At 48.9% G+C, this 19,133-nt stretch overlaps 10 protein-coding genes across 10 annotated transcripts; 5 read left to right on the top strand and 5 right to left on the bottom strand.

The window, feature by feature from the left end:
- Window positions 1-22: 22 nt before the first annotated feature.
- N7517_002963 (uncharacterized protein) lies at window positions 23-1,044 on the bottom strand (the record flags this gene model as incomplete). The annotated part of the gene is made up of 2 exons (XM_056720693.1): window positions 23-631; window positions 697-1,044. 2 exons carry the CDS (start codon window positions 1,042-1,044, stop codon window positions 23-25), a joined length of 957 nt encoding a protein of 318 aa, XP_056584828.1.
- Window positions 1,045-1,377: 333 nt separating this feature from the next.
- N7517_002962 (uncharacterized protein) lies at window positions 1,378-3,174 on the top strand (the record flags this gene model as incomplete). The annotated part of the gene is made up of 5 exons (XM_056720692.1): window positions 1,378-1,515; window positions 1,575-1,797; window positions 1,850-2,154; window positions 2,657-2,777; window positions 2,828-3,174. 5 exons carry the CDS (start codon window positions 1,378-1,380, stop codon window positions 3,172-3,174), a joined length of 1,134 nt encoding a protein of 377 aa, XP_056584827.1.
- Window positions 3,175-3,391: 217 nt separating this feature from the next.
- N7517_002961 (Major facilitator superfamily domain general substrate transporter) lies at window positions 3,392-5,227 on the bottom strand (the record flags this gene model as incomplete). Its single annotated transcript, XM_056720691.1, has 4 exons — window positions 3,392-4,447; window positions 4,508-4,577; window positions 4,636-4,881; window positions 4,956-5,227. The coding sequence occupies 4 exons, from the start codon at window positions 5,225-5,227 to the stop codon at window positions 3,392-3,394; spliced, it is 1,644 nt and encodes a 547-aa protein (XP_056584826.1).
- A 1,721-nt stretch (window positions 5,228-6,948) lies between these two features.
- N7517_002960 (F-box protein) lies at window positions 6,949-8,475 on the bottom strand (the record flags this gene model as incomplete). The annotated part of the gene is made up of 3 exons (XM_056720690.1): window positions 6,949-7,070; window positions 7,123-8,377; window positions 8,449-8,475. The coding sequence occupies 3 exons, from the start codon at window positions 8,473-8,475 to the stop codon at window positions 6,949-6,951; spliced, it is 1,404 nt and encodes a 467-aa protein (XP_056584825.1).
- A 686-nt stretch (window positions 8,476-9,161) lies between these two features.
- On the top strand, window positions 9,162-11,468 carry N7517_002959 (uncharacterized protein; the record flags this gene model as incomplete). The annotated part of the gene is made up of 1 exon (XM_056720689.1): window positions 9,162-11,468. One exon carries the CDS (start codon window positions 9,162-9,164, stop codon window positions 11,466-11,468), a length of 2,307 nt encoding a protein of 768 aa, XP_056584824.1.
- A 429-nt stretch (window positions 11,469-11,897) lies between these two features.
- Window positions 11,898-13,193, top strand: N7517_002958 (serine hydrolase domain-containing protein; the record flags this gene model as incomplete). The annotated part of the gene is made up of 1 exon (XM_056720688.1): window positions 11,898-13,193. The coding sequence occupies one exon, from the start codon at window positions 11,898-11,900 to the stop codon at window positions 13,191-13,193; it is 1,296 nt and encodes a 431-aa protein (XP_056584823.1).
- Window positions 13,194-13,453: 260 nt separating this feature from the next.
- N7517_002957 (uncharacterized protein) lies at window positions 13,454-14,146 on the bottom strand (the record flags this gene model as incomplete). The annotated part of the gene is made up of 1 exon (XM_056720687.1): window positions 13,454-14,146. One exon carries the CDS (start codon window positions 14,144-14,146, stop codon window positions 13,454-13,456), a length of 693 nt encoding a protein of 230 aa, XP_056584822.1.
- Window positions 14,147-14,901: 755 nt separating this feature from the next.
- Window positions 14,902-15,942, top strand: N7517_002956 (DUF1769 domain-containing protein; the record flags this gene model as incomplete). The annotated part of the gene is made up of 3 exons (XM_056720686.1): window positions 14,902-15,036; window positions 15,071-15,641; window positions 15,701-15,942. 3 exons carry the CDS (start codon window positions 14,902-14,904, stop codon window positions 15,940-15,942), a joined length of 948 nt encoding a protein of 315 aa, XP_056584821.1.
- A 186-nt stretch (window positions 15,943-16,128) lies between these two features.
- On the bottom strand, window positions 16,129-17,410 carry lysB (homoisocitrate dehydrogenase lysB; the record flags this gene model as incomplete). The annotated part of the gene is made up of 4 exons (XM_056720685.1): window positions 16,129-16,972; window positions 17,037-17,206; window positions 17,276-17,316; window positions 17,383-17,410. The coding sequence occupies 4 exons, from the start codon at window positions 17,408-17,410 to the stop codon at window positions 16,129-16,131; spliced, it is 1,083 nt and encodes a 360-aa protein (XP_056584820.1).
- Window positions 17,411-18,093: 683 nt separating this feature from the next.
- On the top strand, window positions 18,094-19,057 carry N7517_002954 (uncharacterized protein; the record flags this gene model as incomplete). Its single annotated transcript, XM_056720684.1, has 3 exons — window positions 18,094-18,313; window positions 18,370-18,502; window positions 18,559-19,057. 3 exons carry the CDS (start codon window positions 18,094-18,096, stop codon window positions 19,055-19,057), a joined length of 852 nt encoding a protein of 283 aa, XP_056584819.1.
- Window positions 19,058-19,133: the final 76 nt, after the last annotated feature.

The raw sequence follows: 19,133 nt of genomic DNA, 5'->3' as shown, positions 1-19,133 counted from the left end.
CCTTCAACCTCCTAAGGTCGACTCAGGGGGTGCGCTTCCCTTCATGGACGTCCGTCAGCGTATCGATGTAGCGGCAATCTCGGACTGCACATTCAGCTATGGTCAGGTATCTTTCCTCGATATTACCCCAGTCCCATGTCTTCATAAATTGGACCCCTTCTTCGACTCTTTTCTGGTAGTCCTCGTCGCTCTCCGGGTGATTAAGATGGGTCCAAAGAGTTGTATCAGCCGGCCCATCTTTGAGTATGTAAGCAGAAATAAACCCCATTAGGTCCTTCTCAACTCGAACTCTGCTGCTGTGTCCAATCGGGAGCTGCAAGAGATGACGTATCAAGGATGACATGTAATGGGGAGGTTTGGGCGTGAGGAGGTGGCACTCATGGGCAAATGTCGAGGGAACCTCGACAGTATCCTCAAGAGTGAAACCAACCAGTGACAAAGGAATAAGATGGACACGCATCCAGCCCTGGCCATCAAGGTCGTGCATCAGGTATTGAGCTTCCTGGTATTCAGGCATTCTAGGGCATCCCTTCCAATCTTTCTCGTAGTAAAGAAGGCGTGGCCAGTTGTTTTCGAGCAAATGCTGTGAAGCAAGCAGCAGCTGTTTATCGGGTACAACCCACTCAACAATCTATTAGGATGATGTTAGCTAGATGTCTCATCTAGGGGACTGGAGAGGAAGCTTTCACCACTTACAATCAGAGCCTCTGCATATCCACATCTGTATAGCACCTGGTTCCCGTACTCCACAACCGAGATGGTGTTGTCGATAAGTACTTTCAACGCTTCTTTCATCACAGGGTAGTGAAACTGCCGGCGAGGTGTCACACTGGCAAGCTGTGCGTCTGATGTCTCATCATGGTGGCTTAGTTCCTCCAATGAGCCTGAGCTAGGTTGAGACAACGATATCGGCTCGATGGTAGTAGGCGAGGCAGGAAGGGGGACTGGGAGTCCTTCGATCGCCCCAGGAGAAGTTGATGCTGCCTCGATAATGGGCGAGGCAAGAGGCTGGGTTGCAGGCCCTTTGGTCTCTTCAGTCTCCATGGTTAATAGCCAATAACTGTAAAACCTTGGGTGAAATTGAGAGGATTGGGGGAGGGGCGTTGCTTTTGATCAAAATCCGGGGGCATAGTGGGAAGTAACAGGATAGACTGACAGGAAGGAGCGATAGAGTGAATGCCTAGGGTAGCAGCTCTTCTTTAATCTCAGACAACTCTATTCTCTTCCTCACTTCTGAAGTGAGGTACAATCATGTCGATTTGTTTGTCTTCCTCGCTCCTTTAAATATCAGGTCACTCCTCTTCTTCTTCTTCTTCTTCTTCTTCTTCTTCTTCTTCTTCTTCTTCTCCCTTCTCTTCCTCCCCAACAACCGCTACTATGCTTTCCCAAAGCGACTTCAGCCATTTGGACGCAGCAGCAACAGCTTTGACAGATATCTTCTACATGGAAAACATCCACCACATCTTCATTGGCGGATATGCCACGGGTCTCCTTGGAGGAGGCCGAGTGACCGAAGTACTACCTTCTTCTAATCCTCCTTGGCAAAGTGGCCTCCTGATCTGACAAAACCATAGGACATCGACCTTGTCGTGGACAAAAATTGCCGCAGCCTTTTGCTACAATATCCGGACATCACAGAGAGCGAGGATAACCGATTGGTGTACCGTCACTGTGGCACCAAAGTTCACATCGATATGGAGGTCGTGGGAAATGCACCATGGACCCCAAACCCCAGGAGCACCAAGGTTTACAATGTGGCCCCGACGGACTGTCCAGAGCGTCGATTGCGTTCTACGAGTGTGTTTTCTTGCTCGGCTAATAAAGAGCCTTCGCTAGTCTTGTATTATAGTGCCTATCCTACACCCTTCTATTCTTTTGTTGACAAAGCTCTTGCCCTGGAAGGAGGCTGATCAGGCGACACGTGTCGCCCGCCACATGAGGGCACGCACTGACCTCCTCGACATCCATACCATCCTTCAGTGGCTTTTTGATAAGGATTCCACTATCGATTTCTCCGGCTTCCCAGCTATGCCCCGAGGCAGGCTTATGTGTCTCATTGGTAGGCTCTACAGAGTCGAGAAGCGGACACGTCCATACCTCGCCCTCACCATGTCGCCGGAGGAGATGCGGGATGTTCTCACGGCATGGCTTCATGTCATGACTTCATGTCCAACTAAATGCTTAGTTGGATATTTACACTTAGACATTTCAAGAATGCAAGAAAATTCGACAATATCTGCAGTTTGGTGAAGGGGAAAGAAAAATAGCAAATCAATTGGCTATGCTAGAGGACTTATCGGGGGTAACAAGACCTACCTATCCATCAAGAGATCACTTGATCCGGAAGCTCGAGCAATAAATAATGCCAAACGAGTGAGATGCCATGAACCATTCGATAAGGTCACAAAGGTCGTCCTAGAAGCGGTCAACGAGAATGAGGAAGCATACACAACAACCTTACAAAGTCTTTCCCCCCAAGAAGCTCGCTTTCTCCTAATCTTCTTATATTCCAAAAAGCCTCATGGTCTAACAAACAAACATGATGTCGATGTTGTCACTGACACCGACTTGCCGTGAAGTCTTATTGAGAAGACCAGGTTTTACCCGCAGTAGTGATGGGAGTCTGGTCTACGACTACCGCGGGACAAAGGTGTAGATTGATGTTATGAGCCCACACACGCGCTCATGGCATATCCCAGACCCTCGAACAACGGATATCTACAATGTGAATCCGAGGATCCCCGAGGATCGCCCAGAGCTCCGGCTGAACACTTCGAGTAAGTTCTTTTTCAGATAATATCCGGACTTCACTAACCTTAATTGATAGTTCTGATCGTTTATCCCTCGGTCCTGGTGCTCACAAAGTTGAAATGTTGGAGCACAGCCGAGATGGTCACGCGACAAGCCTACCACCAACGAACGCATACGGACCTAGCCGACATAATGACCATCATACGATGGCTGGCTGAGCACAGGATGAATATCAATTTTGCGGGCCTTTCACGCGTTCCCAAAGGCGACCTGTTATCGCTCCGGGCAAAGCTGTACTGGACGCAAAAGGAGATGCGTCCACACCTCGCGGCGAAACTTACACCCGAGGAGCTGCGTGAGGTGCTTAATACCCGACTCTCGGACAATGAAGTCCGAGCCCTTTGGGACAGTCACTTTCATTAGGGCTGGGGGTGTTTTGGGCCGGGGTGGGGTGGGGCTTGAATAGCTGGACTTGAATATATCTGAAGAATGCACAAATTCAACAGAGGTGCGGAGTAATATAGTGTCGCTCATTTACTTTTCGATTCAATTGTTCCTTATTTACATATATTCAGATCTGACAAGTATATGGTAGATATGTCGCTCCAAGGGACATTCCATTACAGTTAACTGAGATAGACTAGGCAGTCTCTTTGTGGGAAACAACAACTCCTGCTTCCCTCTTCTCATCGTGGTAGATCCGCTCCTGTTCGCGGTCGTACTCCTCGGCAAACTTCCTTCCGTGAAGACCAATCTTGTACCAAGGAAGGTCGAACATCTTGTCGATAGTCTCGAGGCTGCGACCAGCGGCCTCGGGCACAAAGAGCCAAACCCAGAAACCACCAAGAACGGAAATGACACCAAAGAAGTAAAAGGTTCCATGAGGGCCGAGACCTCCATGTTCGAGCAGCATCTCAGGCAGGGAGCGGTTGACAGCATACTGACAGATAAAGTGCATGGCCATGGTGATGGATGAGCAGATACCACGAATACGGAGAGGGAACAGCTCCGAGGATAGCAGGTACTGGCCACTGTTCCATCCTAGGGCCCAACCGACACCAGAGATGTAGATGAAGGCAATGGCGGCGGTTGATGCACGGTTCTGCGTCTTGCTAGGGACAAAGTCGGGGTTTTCGGCGATGGGGACGAGGTTCAGGAAGATGGCAATATAGAACATGGCAATTGACTGGAGAACAATGCCAATAATGAGAGAGCGCTTACGACCGGCCATGTCGACCAGGAAGAGAGCGCAGATAATGGCGGCGACAAATTTGACGACGCCGAAGACGACGGTCGAGAAGAGAGACTGCTCTTGACCAGTGATTCCGACGAGTGTGAACAAATCCGGGGCGTAAACGGTAATAGCAGAGCCACCGGACCAGCAAGCCATGTTCTGAGCGAGGTTGGTGAGGAACAGACGGTACGAGTTACGTTTGATGCCAAGGATCTCCTTGAACAGGCCTTTCCAACCCATGCCTAGGGTGGCCTCCATCTCCTCTTGGAAGGCAACGTCCATTTCGGTGATCTCGTTGAGAACGTACGGGTGGTCAGCGGGTAGACCACGGAGCTTGCAGAGAACCTCGAGGGCCATCTCACGCTTGCCCTGTTTGATATAGAAACGGGGGGACTCCAGCTGAAAGAAGGTGAGAATCAGGATGATTCCGGCGAACATGAGGTGAAGTGAAGTAGGGACAGCCTGTAGGGGAGGACGTGTTAGCCAACTTAGTACGATAACATTGTAGTGGCCAGCACTTACCCAGCGGTTGAAGGTGTCCGCCATGTGAATCTGAGCGCCCCAGTTGGCAAAGTAGGCAATCATGATACCACTGGACGTAGTATTAGTATAGAAAAGCGAGACAACAGGGAAGAAGAGTATGAACTCACAGGTATACAGCACCAGTAAACATACAAGTGCAGAGACCACGGATGGGAGCGGGTGAAATTTCAGAAAGGTAGATGGGACCGACAACACAAGTCTGTCCAATACCAAGACCAGCAACGAAGCGACCAGCGTAGACGGCATCCATGTTGCCGTTGTTTCCAATAAAGATGGCGATGCCGAGAATCCAGAGACAGCAGAGTTGGCGAGTAGCCCAAACACGGCCGATACGATCACAAACGACGAAAGCACTGTTATTCAGCCAGGATTAGCAAACGTTCTCGGGTGTAGAAACGACGATGATGGTTTTTAAGGCAAGACTTACAACAGAGCACCGGCGATACTGCCGAGCTGAACCATGGAGGAAATAGTACCCTTGATACTAGCGAGCTCACCCTTATCGAGGTCGTCAATACCGACAGACTGCTTGAAAGCGTGAGAGTTAAAGACACCCGTGATAAGACCTTCGTCGACACCACGGGCAGCGCCCATGAGACCAAACGCAAAGACGGCGAACCATAGCTTTGCGTTGAGGGTCTCTTTGGGCAAACCGCCCGTGTTGAACTTGAAGACGTTTACAACAGCACCACCCGCCATGATGAATGATGTTATCTGTAGTTTCTTGACTGGTCGTGAAGAAGAATGAACAGGTCAATCTTGTATCGAGGTTATGAACCTGTATAAGAGACAATGTGGCAGCGCCGCAAAGCTCGAGGGAACGAATCTCAAATGAAGACGATGAGCTCAGCGGGGGTCTTCAAAGCTGGCAGTAGGAGAGAGCAGACTGGGAGGGGGAGGCTACATTCGGGAAAAAAAAGGTATGCAAAGAGCGGGCATGGACGATCTCTTAAATTTCAATATTGCGCCACGGGATCTAATACAGTGACCCTGCGCCCAGCCTTTGTCTTGAGCTTTGTCTTGAGCATTCAACCCAAATTCCTTAATTCCCCGATTCTCGGGCAAGAACAAGCCCATAGCTCTACCAGCTGTCCACGAGGGATGGAGTTTGATCGGCCATGTATCAAAGAGTACCACAGCCCGTACTCCAGCCTTTACCCCACGCCAAGCACGGGTGGTGGTTTGCGGGCCAATGGCCTCCAAGGTCCACATCAATGGCGCTCTCTTTCGCGCCCAGGCCACTCTAATATCCCTGAAAACTGGGCATATATGACGCATACCTTAATTGTAGATATCCTCATTTGCCCGCCCCTTCGGATGGATTCCGAACCTCATTAAAGTTCGTCCGCGGGGAGACCGAGAATCTTGGCACTAGACATTGTGTGGAAAGTCGACATCTGATGACACAGCGGGAAAAGGGTTGAACTGCAGTGAACCTGCAGTGCAAGAGAATTAGAAGGCTGCAGGTCATGTTTCAAATCAATTCTGAAAATGTTTGCGCCATGTGCTAGATGCATTGTGTGCCGTTGAAAAAGACACCACAGAAACAGCGGCGATGCCGTCAAATGAAAAGAAAGCAATCATTTCGATCCGGGATCCAAGCTCTCTTGGCACTGTTCCTCAAGTCTTGGATTGTCTTGGTGTATCACCGAGAGTCGGCCAACGGCATATTTTGATGGTTTTGATGGTAACATGGAAGTCTGGGGTCTATGCGACTCGGCCCAGAGAAGAGATAGAGGGAGAGAGAGATTAGCCCGGGTTGGCTCGCACTGATATTTCAAACTCCAGTTTCCCCTACAGAGTTCCCCGCATATCGTAGACCAGGATAGACCGAAGGAAGCGGGTCACACGGACAAGACAGCAGGACGCGCACCAGCGACGAGTGACTCGTGTGATCGGTGGTAGTTAAATCCTTCGAGGGAAACGGGACAGTCAAAGTGATCTAGGCTTTTGTGGAATAAGTGAACTATATATAAAATAAGCGAGCATTTGGTAAAAGGATAGTATACACTGCATTGCTCGAGAACATGTATTTTAGGAAAGACTGTAAGAAAATCTCCCCAACGTGTTACTTGCGTAGTCAAGTCAAATCATGCAGATCTCAAGGGTTCGAGGTGAAGATGGATGGCAACGAGGACTCAGCCGCATTTTGCGACTGAAAGCAAGGAGTAAGGGGGGTGGGGAGCGGGCTGTCCGATTGGACAGAGCTGCCGGGGGGTAGCAGAGTGTAGGTAGAGGGCTTGAAGGATGGAAGAATAATAATGAGAGAGAGATTCTGTGACAGCGTAGTATTGAGGTGCCAAGCCCAAAAAAGACAAACCTAACCCGAAAAGGAAATTCATCCTCCGTTTACTGAAAATAGAGACACATTGGGGTATGTAACAGATAAAAAGATGAAAGAAATCACAGAAACATGCCAATCAACTATGTAGGATATCGTCAATGTTCACACGGCGGTAATAGGAGACATGGCCTATCTGCTTCCAGTAAAGAGCCATGTGGTCAGGAGAAATAAGGATCAGTTGGGAGTCAATGTAGGTGTCTAATAACATGTTAGAAAATATCGCTTTGGCTTATTTAGTACAGCCGCTTACCGTCAAGGAACCCAAGTCCAGCTACATGGCCGCGACAACGCACAATTCGGGCGCCAACAAAAGGCTCATCCATCGCAACACTAATCAAGCCTCTGGAGCCAATGTCTTCGGCAATAAACGAGAACTCACCACGAGGAACATTGGAGTCACCTGTCAGCTTGACAGCTTGCAACAAACCTCGCTGTCCAATATCCTCCTGGCTGTCGTGTTCGACCTCATCCTGGGCGTCGATTACCTTCGCCTCTTTTTCATTATCGTGTGCTAAGTCCGTTATCTCTTTCTGGAGAACAAGCAAAAATTCACACCCATGGGCTTCGTAGTCTCCAACCCAAATTCCCTGGTACGGTTTCTCTACAGAGGGTGTGTATAGAACGGGATCAAGAGTTGAGTAGGTCAGACTCGCTTTCTTTGGCACCGGCGGCAATTGAAGCTCTGGGTTTGCCCACGGGTTCCCCCACCTTCTGAGACGGAAGAATGATTCTGATAATTCTGACGGAAGTTTCACTATTGGCGGAGGGGAGTTTCTCAAATCACGAACTGTGCGAGCCTTGCTCGGGATGGTTCGTGGTGGCCAGAGCACATTGGGTTTGGAAAAAGGCCCTCGGGGGCTAAATTCAGAGCAAAACGACAGCGAGGTATAGATATGCCGAGCATCCGAAGCCATGTTCATGCGACGTTCCTCGGGCATATAGTGAAGGGATTGGATTGGAGCTATTTGGGAGGATGGATTAGGGTCTTTGAGAGACAAGACAGGATTGTCCAACGCCAGATGGACACTGGGTTCAAAAGACTGGATGATAACTTCTGGGTTTGACGCCCATGATTGGAACCCAGCAGTGCCACGTTCTGCAACAACTGGGTGTGCTTCAATCATACCCCGGCCATTATCATATCGAGCTATGATCAGCATCCCCGTGTGTTCAGTGTCCGCGAACCAAATCTTGTGCTGAGGAATGAACCAACAGGGGTGATACGCAAGATAAAGACGACGAAATGATCCAAAGGGGCCTGGGCTTTTGATAGGAGCAGGCAGTCTCTCGTTCACGAGATTAGCCCATATAAAGTCATTCGATGCATGATCGACGAGGGTCCGGCAAGTGGCACCAAGGCAGGCAAGATCTGGAGCCGAGAGATAAGATGCAATATCTTGAATGATCTCAGCGGGTAATTTTTCGAGGAATGACAATTGACCTGCGGGTGGAGACAGCTGCTCATCATTAACTGACTGATCATAGTGACCATCGTTGCTTTTTTGCTGCGTCAAAATGTGAGTACAGGGCCATGTCCACGTTATTGTTTATCAAGAGCAATAATGATTAGACATACCCGGCTAGAAAGTATGCTAATCGCCATCTTTCATTTATTGCATCGAGATTTGCAAGAGACAAGTGAGATGGTTGAGCCTCTTCAGAGTATCGTAAATGACATCACTGGGAGACCCAGGAGAGGAGGGGGAAATGCATAAGGGTCACACGGAAAGAAGGGGAGGTGGGCCTAGCAGGGAAGAGGTTCAGTGTGCCTAATATTGCCAATATTGCAGGGTTTGGATTGGAGAAACCTGCACAGCTTCCCAGTTTTGTATTTGGAGCGAAACCTGGAAGCTATCGATAAGGTTACTGTGGCGGTGTATACTCCGAGTAGCTCTGATCTATACCCGTGGACAAGACATATACAATCTCCGATATCCCGGGTAGCTAAGTATCAGCCTATGAAGAGATCATCAGATTAAATTCACACCTATTATTGTCGATATACCTCGAGTATAGACATAATGTAGTATGTCTCCTGTGTTGGATAAGTAAATATCACGTGTCTTATCACCTGATCGCCTAAAGAAGCATATTGTTTACCCTTGCCGGAATAGGCAATCTGAATCCAGGCACGCGTCTGGGCGCCTGCTGCCTATAGAGCCCCACTTTGTTTGTTTACATCTTAACTTGTGATCTATAGAGTTCTTTAATAAGCCTATCCCTAAACCTGGGCACTTTTATTTTGTTTTGTTTTGGCTTTCATTATTCCAATATACTCCCCTTGCCAACATGGGCATCACTCGGTCAGGAAGGAAACGGAAGAGCTCTCTTTCAAACTCAAGCCAGTCTCCAGTCTCACATCGGACTAGACAGAGCTTGGCAGCGGTGCCAACAGATGCCGGCCTCAATCAACAGCAAAAATCAGTCTCTGTTACACCTAAGAAATCAAGAAAGAGAGTCCGGTTTTCCGACCCGGGTCCTCGGTTACTAGATGAGGCAGGTATTGGGTCGACTGGCTTGACTCCAGCGATGCGTCGAACGTCGTTCGAGGCAGGATCTGGGGATCACACACCTAGCCGCAAAGCCCGTCGCAGGTCTGCCCCAACACCACGCTTCCGGCGGTCATATGACACAGAGGAGCCGTTTGACAAAACATCCACCGAGCGAAGGATCCAATTTACTCCGTTGCGCCAAATTTTGGATACACGGACGCAGAGAAGAATTAGGCGAATCGGGCTGAGTGATGAAATCAATCATATTGAGCGCGAAAAGCGTGAGACGCGCAATATGGAAAAGACCATGCAAGCTTTGCTTCAAGAGCGAGATTCCCTGAAGGATGAACTTAGGGCCATGAAACGAGGCGGGGTGGGCTTTGAGGTCCAAAATTCGGTGGCTGAGTCCTATTGGATGACACCAGTTACACCTAGGTCTTGCGAGGAAATGTCAGTGGTTTCTAATCACAGTCGGGATGATACCGCTCCATGTTCGAACGGTGACGGAGAGACATTCTTGTTCAATGAAAGTGCAGTCATTGTGTCCAGCTCCCCCGATTTCCGTGGTACTCGAAGTCATAATCCACCCGTCACTGATAGCTTGATGCTATCCGACGAACCCCAAACACCCATTCGCGCCACCCAAACGCAGACTTCAGTCAACACAGAGGCATCTGACATTCACTCCCTGGGCCTAGATTTGGAAGCTGCCAGACAAGAAAAGAACAACTTGTTCAATGCCTGTCGGTCACGAATCTCGGGGCTCAATGACCCTACGATCAGTGGCCTTTTCAGCCAGTCGTCTCCACCATCCGACTTCTTTGAGAATATCATGAAGATCTTGGAAAATGCTCTGTCTCGGGCTTCCGATGCTGCTGAGGCTCTTGAAGGAGTCACCCAAGAATGCTCCAGCTTAGGATTCTCCGGGGATGGCGTAGATGATGTCATATCCGACATGCGGAGTCACTTCCGCTCGGCTCGTCTTGAGCTTGAGCGCGCGTTACCTGGTGAAACTGCCAACGTTGGTCTTGAGGACGGCAAGGCAACCCTAGGTGCGCTAGTGAGGCGGGTTGAATCACTCGCAAAAGATCTGGGGACAGAGCGCCATTATCATCACGGCTCTCTCGGCCGAGAAAGGGCTCTTCGAGGACAATTTGATGCATTACTACACCGATATGAGACCGCTGCAAAAAGGATTGTCACACTCGAGGAGGCAATCGCATCTTCAGCAGGCGACATGCTCCACACGCGGATGCGGATGCAGGACCTCGAGCGTGACGGCCAAGAACAGGCCGTTGGGATTGACAGATTAAATACAGCCCTCGACAAATACCATCATGAAGTGAAGGGTCTCGAAGGTCTTATTAACAACCTTGAAAAGGAAAATACAGCTACAAAGGAGGACTACAATCGGCAGATATCGAAGCTCAAGAAACAAGTGGCCCATGAACGCTCAAAACGCTGTTCGGCTGAGGCTGCTGCTTCTGAGTCCGAGTCCCGCATCCGAGAATTGGAGGAAACTGTCGAGCACAATCGAATTCAGGCTTGCGACTTGATGGCCCAGGTGGAACTTTTAGAAAAAGAATACCAAAGAGCCATCGAGTGCCTTGAAAAAAACACTAGTGAACTTCAAGCGCACGAAGCAGAGACTGGAACTCTCAATGTTCGCATCTCAGGTCTTACCACATCGTTGCATAGTGCCAAATGTGAGATACAGCGTCTTCGCGATCTCAATACTGGCATTGAAGAACAGCTCCAGCTAGAAGTCGAAGCTCGAAATGAGCTCCTGGACAAGTGGGCCGCAGATCAAGTAAGATCGTTCACCCACATGAAGGATACTATCAACTCGGAACGTCGCAGAGCCAAAGTTCGTGCGGCCAATTGGGAATTGAAATCGGATGATCTCATGTCAGATGGCACTACAATTGGCACTGGGAGTGAACCAATTACTCCTGTTAGCGCCCGATTTGTTGATATCGAAGTCGGCCGTGGCAAGGACCGTCGGCGTATGGATTCCGAAGAACTGGATAATGATATCTCGGCAGTCGGCAGCGGTATCGGATCCCATATTAATATTCAGCTTCCCGCGTCAGATTTAGCTTAGCTTTTGTACACGATCTTTTTGTTTATTTACTTTTTAACTCTGTCTTGGCTCGGATATACTATGTCTTGGCTCTTGTATACTTTGTCTTGGCTCTGATATCTTCACATTTTCTATATTATTTTCTTCAACATTCAACCCATCTCTAGATGTCATACCGGCTAAATCTTTCGAATTTGCAGGGGTCGTCTATTATTCCCCCGTCGGGGACAACCCGGAGATAGGTACTCCGTACTCCGTACGATTGTTAAACGGGTTACATGTGGAGCAATTACCCCATCCCCGGAGCTGATCTTATCCAGAAATGATGAAACGGTTACTACGCTGAGTCGCATTTAATATATAGACAATCTCCAGATAACAGGAAGCAAACTCATATATATTTGCAGGCTGGGACCGAAATTCTCCTGCCTCACCGTACCATTCTCCACAATGAGACTCAAATCTTCAGCCATTTGCCTCATTGCAAGCTGCGGCTCACTTTGTAGTGCCACAAACCGCGTCCTCAAGCATGGTTCTCCTGAATCAGTGGGGCTTCTCGCCGAGCCTCTTGAACAGCTGCCACTGAACTTGAGCCAGTACACTATTCCAGCCAATTATGGAACTGCTTCACACAATGTGATCCACCCCATTCAGCCGGGAGGCTCTGTTGTTATCGGTCACAAGTCCACCATTGTGAGCTCCTTCGCTTTCGGAAATACGAATCTGTATGCAGACTCCAATGGCACATTGCTTCCACCCGCAGAGCGGACCCGGGCCAAAATAGACACAATCTACGATATGGCCAGTCTGACCAAAGTGTTTACTGCGGTAGCCGCATTGCGCGCGATTGATGAGGGCAAGCTAAGCTTGGACAAGACCGTCGCATCGTACCTTCCTGAGTTCGCTGCCAATGGGAAGAGTGACATCACTGTCCAGATGCTGTTGACCCATACAAGTGGCTTCGCTCCGGACCCTCTGCCTGGACTGTATGAAGCACCCTACAAGACTATGCAGCAGCGCGTCAAAGCTGTCATCGAGCATGAGCTCGAAAATGCTCCTGGATCTACATACACCTACTCAGATCTGAACTTTATGAACCTGCGCTTCTTGCTGGAGAAGGTCACTAAAACACCATTTGAGGAGTATGTCTATTCATACACCCGTGCTCTCGGCATGACCAGCACCTTTTTCAACAAGGGAAATAACCAGTCCCCTAAATTCCGTCACTACGCACGCATGGCGCCGACAGAGTACCAGATCGAAGTTCTGGGAGACGCCGAGCCCAAACGTCCCCAGCCAGTGCGAGGAACCGTGCACGACGAGAATGCCTGGGCTCTTAATGGTGTGAGCGGACACGCCGGCCTCTTTTCGACCGCCGGGGACGTGGCAATCTTCTGCCAGATGATCTTGAACAACGGCACATATGGCGGCAAGCAGATACTGAAGCCAGAGACTGTGGACTTGATGTTCACGAATTTCAATACCGCATTCCCTGGTAATGAGCATAGTATCGGGTTCGAGCTCAACCAGAGCTATTTCTCGGGACCCATGGCCAATATGCTGGCTGGAGGCCACACGGGCTTTACTGGTACCACGCTTGTTGTTGATCGGAAGTCGGATACCTTTATGGTCATGTTGGCCCATCGTGTGTATCCGAGCCGGAACTGGGCGAGTAACAATATTGTTCGGGAGGCGGTAGGGTATTGGGTTGCCCGCTCGCTTGGTCGGGATGTTTCCTTTCCATAATCTTTGATATCTTGTCTGACGAGTATCTAAATGTACTGGAATGCAACTGTGAATTTCGAAGGGTAAGGATGAACAAAACTTGTGTATAGTTCAAACATGTATTATGGAGTAATATTCTCAACGATTGTGTATTATAAACATTGAAAATCAAATGGTATCTCTATCTGTACGCATCACAAAAAAAATAAACTCGCAAACAACCCAGATCAGAGCAAGCAAATTCCAAACCCTATTCGCTAGTCATACCGTGAGGCCGAGGCTCACTCAAGATGCTTTTTTTGCGGTCGAGCAAAAATAGCCCCAAAGAGATTGAAAACGTTGTTACAGCGAAGGAGCATGCAATAAAACAAGGTGATCCCTGTAACCATGATCTCCTCTTGCGCAGCTCTGTCATTTGCCTTGGGGCCACTGAACTCGATTTTGCCAATTTTGGTGACACCCCAGCAATTGGCCGTGAATTTTGCCACGGGAATCTGTTGCTCATCAACACAGATAAAGTCCCAGTTCGTGAACCCTGCATCACTAGTCCATGTCATTGTGACTGGGGATTTGGTGTCTGAGAAATTGTGTGAGCGGTGGGTGTAGACAACCCGAAAGCGTTTCTGGGCTAGCAGGTGGGACTTTTGTCCACGTAGTTCGTACTCGGCGTTGATGGAGACCAAGTTCAGCTTGCCAGTCCCGATGACTTCTTCGTTGGGGGCTTTTTTGAAAATCATGGTGGTTCCGCAACTGAATGGGAAATGGATAGTGTATAAGGGGTCTGATCCGGGATTGTTGGCATCGGAGACTATGGCCTTCCATTTCTTCCATGTAAAGTCAACTTTGAAAGCGGGACTCTGGGAGGAAGTTTGGGTGTAGGAAGTATCGGATGAAGCCATTTTGTTTGAGTCGGCTGTCAAAAATGGATTCTTTGAAGGAGTTTGGATGCTTAGAGGGATATCGGTTGAAGTCATTGTATTTAGCAGTTGAGATAGTTGAATGTTGTATTAATCTTGTGATGGATTAGTTTGGAAGGGAGATATAGACTACTTATATAGCTCCAAGCAGCCCTAACAGAAAAACATACTGAGGCGCAGGTCTTGGCATCTCCACCCGTTTTATGGTTATCGTCCTCATCGCACTAACCTCTTCGGGTGCCACGTACCGCTCCAACCAATCAAATTTAAGTTTGAGGCTAAGGTTTCCGGGCTGATGTCATTCCCTTATATTTGGGGGCCAGCTGAACAAGGCTGAGTCTTTGCTTGCACTCTCCAGGGCTACTTAGAACAAATAGAAATCCTTGACATGACAGTACCCTTATTTACTCCGTATACAGCTCTGTGTTGGCAGTTTTAAACAATTCTCATTTGTGGAAAATGCATGCTATCTATGTACCTAGATTGACGCACTTAGAATCCTTGGAACAATTAGGAGATTACAACACTGATAATGCTGGCATACATTATCTAGAGCTCTTCCATAGCAAGCATACCTCTGTTGATTTATTGGTATTTGGGCACAGTTGTAGTCAGAACTCCGACACTGAACCTTACCAATACTTGATTGTCATCCCGAGGTCAACAACGATGACGTTGTCGGGCGTCAAGCCTATGAAATTAGATTCGTCGGTCACGCTTCAAATAGATTTTTTTAGCAACAACTTGCCTAACAACATCAATCCTTTGCACCACGTCTCACCAAGCCACTCTACTACATATTCACCCCAAGAATGGTGACCCAGGATACCAACGCAAACAAGCACCGCTTGAAAGTAACGGCAGGTGCGGACTACGACCCCAAAACTCCCCACCAAGTGGTACCTGTAAATGGCGAGACAATTCGAATCGAGAACGAACACGCTATTGTGAGTCTCTGCGTACGGATCAAAAATTACACAGGTAATATCCCTAGTCTCGTCTATTCAGCCAACGGAGCTCATCCGTCAAATAGGCTATCCCGAAAGTTCACCATCCACAAGTCCATATTTCGACCATCCTCTGCATGAAAAAGACCTATATTCCATATGCTTCTCAATAATTTTCAAAGAGCCGGTGAACGGCAACAACCTCTTCTTTGGCAATGACTTCGATCATCCAATCCGTGACATCCTACCACCAGGATTCAACGCAGCGCTACGGATAGTCAAGTGGACTCTCGACCCTAGCCTAGACGGCGATGTCTACGCTGATGAGCCGTACCTGTACAGCCCGGCATTGGCATCATGGGACCAGTTCCGCATTGGAGATAAGATGCGGAAAACAGAGGACGTGCCAAAGCTCCATGACGAGATTATTGAAGAAGGTTCTTATAGCGAAGATGCTGCCAATGTGCGTCAGCAATTCAATATCCCCGATACAGTCGAGGGGCGCAGAAAGTATTTCCAGGATGAGATGAATAGAAAGGAGTTTACCTTTGAGCCTGGGAGAATGTATACTGTTGATTTTGGAAATCCTTATTTGGCATTCGACGGTGAGTGAAACGCGGATTTGTTCTTTTTATTGGGATCGTCGGCTCACTGGTTATAATAGATTTCTCTGTTCGTCTTCCTGGATTCACTCTACCTATCATGAAGTACGTCAATGAGAAGAACCATCAGCTGCGATATACGCTCAAGGACGTTACAACCGGAAGGGTGTATCTTGCTGTGGTGTTCTCGGTGGTCCTGTGCGAAACGGAAGATAAGAAAGGCCACAGCAAGAGCGAGCAACGTGATGAGAATCTAGGGAAGTTTGACTGGGAGGCAGAGCCATCGTCTAGCGATGTTGAGTGATACATTTCTTGGTTTCACAGAGTCTGCTGTTGTTCTAGAACATCCCTGCACAAATTGAAATAGATATGAGTTTTGACAATCACCAAGGCTTGGGTTTTTTTTACAATTAAATGGTTGTCAATTCAAAAACAGTAAATTCATCTCTAAGTATCATTTGCAAACTTTAACTTATATACAAGTTTACTTTTACAGTCTCTTCAAGACATCCTCCAAGACCTGCTGAGTGGTAGCCTTTCCGCCCATATCGGGGGTAAGGAACTGAGCAGCATCCAGGTTACCATCGACAGCGGCGTAGATCTTGGCAGCTGCGTTCATCTCACCGAGGAACTCGAGCATCAGAGCAACACTGCGGATAGTAGCAATGGGGTTGGAGATACCGAGGCCCTCAATATCAGGGGCACTGCCGTGGCAGGGCTCACCGATAGCGAAGCCATCACCAACGTTAGCACTGGGGACGAGACCCAAGCTGCCAACAAGGGCAGCAGCACCGTCGGAGAGGATGTCACCGTAGAGGTTAGGGGCGACAATGACATCGTAGAACTCGGGCTGGCGGAAGAGCTTGTAGACCATGGAGTCGACGATCTGCTCCTCGACGAAGACGGAGGAGAACTTCTCGGCGGCAAGAGCACGGCGCGCGGTCTCACGGAAGAGACCGTCAGTCTGCGAAAGCACGTTCGACTTGTGGGTGATGGTGACCATGGGCTGGTTACGAGTAGAGGTGCCGGGGGCAGCGTCGCGGATGTTCTGGCGGCTGAGGGCAATCTCACCGGCGATCTTGGAGATGCGGAACGAGGCATGTTCGGAGATACGCTTGATAGCCTCGGCAACCTTGCCGTTAGGGGTGTCGATGGTGCGCTCTTCCTTCACGTACAGGTCCTCGGTGTTCTCGCGGACGATGACAAGGTCAATGGGCTTGCCATTGCTGTTGCCGGCGGTGGTCTTGACAGGGCGGACGTTGGCGTACAGGTCGAGCTTCTTGCGGAGAGCGACAATGGGTGACGAGTAGCCAGCGACCTTGGTGCTGGGGGAGCTTTGGGGTGGTAGCAAGTGTCAGCCGGAATTGCGCATATTGAAAGAATGGTATAGTGGCTTACCTGACAGCGCCGAAGAGAGCACCGTCACACTCCTGCTTAAGGATATCGACAGTCTTGTCGGGGAGAGCGGTTCCAGTCTTCTGGAAGGTATCGTAGCCGGCCTCGAGGTCGACGAAGCTGAACTTGAGGTTCAGGGACGCGGGGAGGGACTCAAGGATGCGACGGCCGGCCTATATTTCACCAAACAACATTCAGTCAGTGAATTGGCTCGCATATCAAATCTTGAGAGAGCTACCCACCGGGATGACCTCCCGTCCAATACCGTCTCCGGGGATGAGACCTATTAGATTCCAGCCATGTCAGTCAATTGCCGACCCACGAGATCGCAAAACAGGGGCGATTGTACCAATGCGAAGTGTCCGGGCAGCAGCCATTTTGATAGACTTTTTTGCAGAGTTGCTTTCCTAAAATCGATATTCGCCGTCATCGGAGCTTTTCGTTTTGTATACGGCATCGGATTATTATTGCTCCGCTATTAACTCCGGGGTCCGGAGAAGCGGCGACCCACTGGACGGAGCACGCTGTTGTATACATCACCTCTCTAGCAGATTATATGGAACACAGATGACGAACAATATTAAAAAGCCATGTGTGTCCGCTTGAATATCTGTTGGAAGGTAAAATGGCGTAGTCAGCCGGGAAACCGTTCAAGGTTGCGCCTGGGTATGTATGCATGCTCGGACTACCCAAACGGGTCACTTCTCGCGAAGTTGAATATAAACAACATTTCGCAGTTTCCTAGCGCCTGATTGTGTGGCTTCGCCGAACTTTAAAATGTCCATTTTCATCGTGCCGCTCAATCTTTGCAGCCATTCAAGTCTTTTGAGGAGCCATCCACCCTAAATGCTATGAACGCTAAACCCAAATGGGTCACTTACCGCGATGTAGATCCACCGGCATCGAGTATACAAAGTCCTCGACAGAGATTGAACCCAATTCTCAGAGTAGATATTTAAAGCAGTCCAAATTGCACTCCATTTTTCATGTTTCTATTCAATTCTGTACTTCATCAGCACCTAAATCTTATTGTGGACTCTTTCTTCGAATCCAGCTCACTATGACATTCAATCTTCTGTCCCGTTCGTTAAATTCGCCAATCTCAACTGGGAAGCGGAATATTGCCATTGCAGAGATTATCATATATTCCCTCATCCACATTGCGCAATTCAGCACAAGATGCATGCAAGAGTGGCGATACTGGCACCACAATAAGAACAAGAGTACCAGACGATGTGTGTTCTATTCTTGGTGGAGTATGGTCGGTCTTCTATCACAGAGTAAGTGGGATACATTCGGACAATTTTAAAGATACACCTATTGAACCCCTTCATAGTTCGCATAGCGGGCTCGGCCCTGGTGCTTGCCAGCTCACATCCGGAGAAGCCAATGCTCATTGCTGAATCCGTTTTGCAAAGCGTGGGCCTTTCGCCCCTCTTGTTTGAAGTCAGCTTGGTCTTATTGCGGTGGTATGTTGAAGATTCTTAGGTCCTGAAAGTCTTGCTGATGATGTTTCTCTGAATAGTGGACAATCCGGAGAGACTGGTCCTGGTAATTGGAAATGGACCAAGCGGACCCGGTTTGCTCTGCATTTCTTTCGTTTCCCGATTTTCATCGCCATCATACTAGCAGTAGTGGGCGGATGTATCAACATGCGCGCATTGGGAGAAGCTGGATCCATTGTTCTTATTGTCACATTCGCCTATGTGTGCGGCCTTGTTGGTTGGCTTGCGGTAAAATCGCGGTCGATTCTTCCCAAGTCAGGCCACCACGCCGTACTTTTGACATTGTTGACTCTTCCCTTTTTGTTGGTCCGGGTCATTTATTTCCTATTGTTGGAGTATGGACCCCCCAAGTTCAACCCAGCCACTGGCAATATCAGCATCTTTGTTGGAATGGGGCTTCTGATGGAGACCATCATTGTCATATTGCTTTTAGCGGCACGTGCTGTAGCTGAACCGGTTTTGCCGTCGATAATTTCCAAGCGCATCGTATATGATGACTTGGAATCGACGCGGAATTGAGCTAGTTCATTTTGGACATTTCTGAGATCGGTGGAGAAATTGCGCAGCGAGGTACTCCTCCGGAAAATGGCTTGGA

The sequence above is a fragment of the Penicillium concentricum genome (genome assembly GCF_028827145.1).
Source record: "Penicillium concentricum strain IBT 3081 chromosome Unknown utg000001l_segment0_segment0, whole genome shotgun sequence".
NCBI lineage: Eukaryota > Fungi > Ascomycota > Eurotiomycetes > Eurotiales > Aspergillaceae > Penicillium > Penicillium concentricum.
This window is presented reverse-complemented; position numbering and strand designations above follow the sequence as displayed.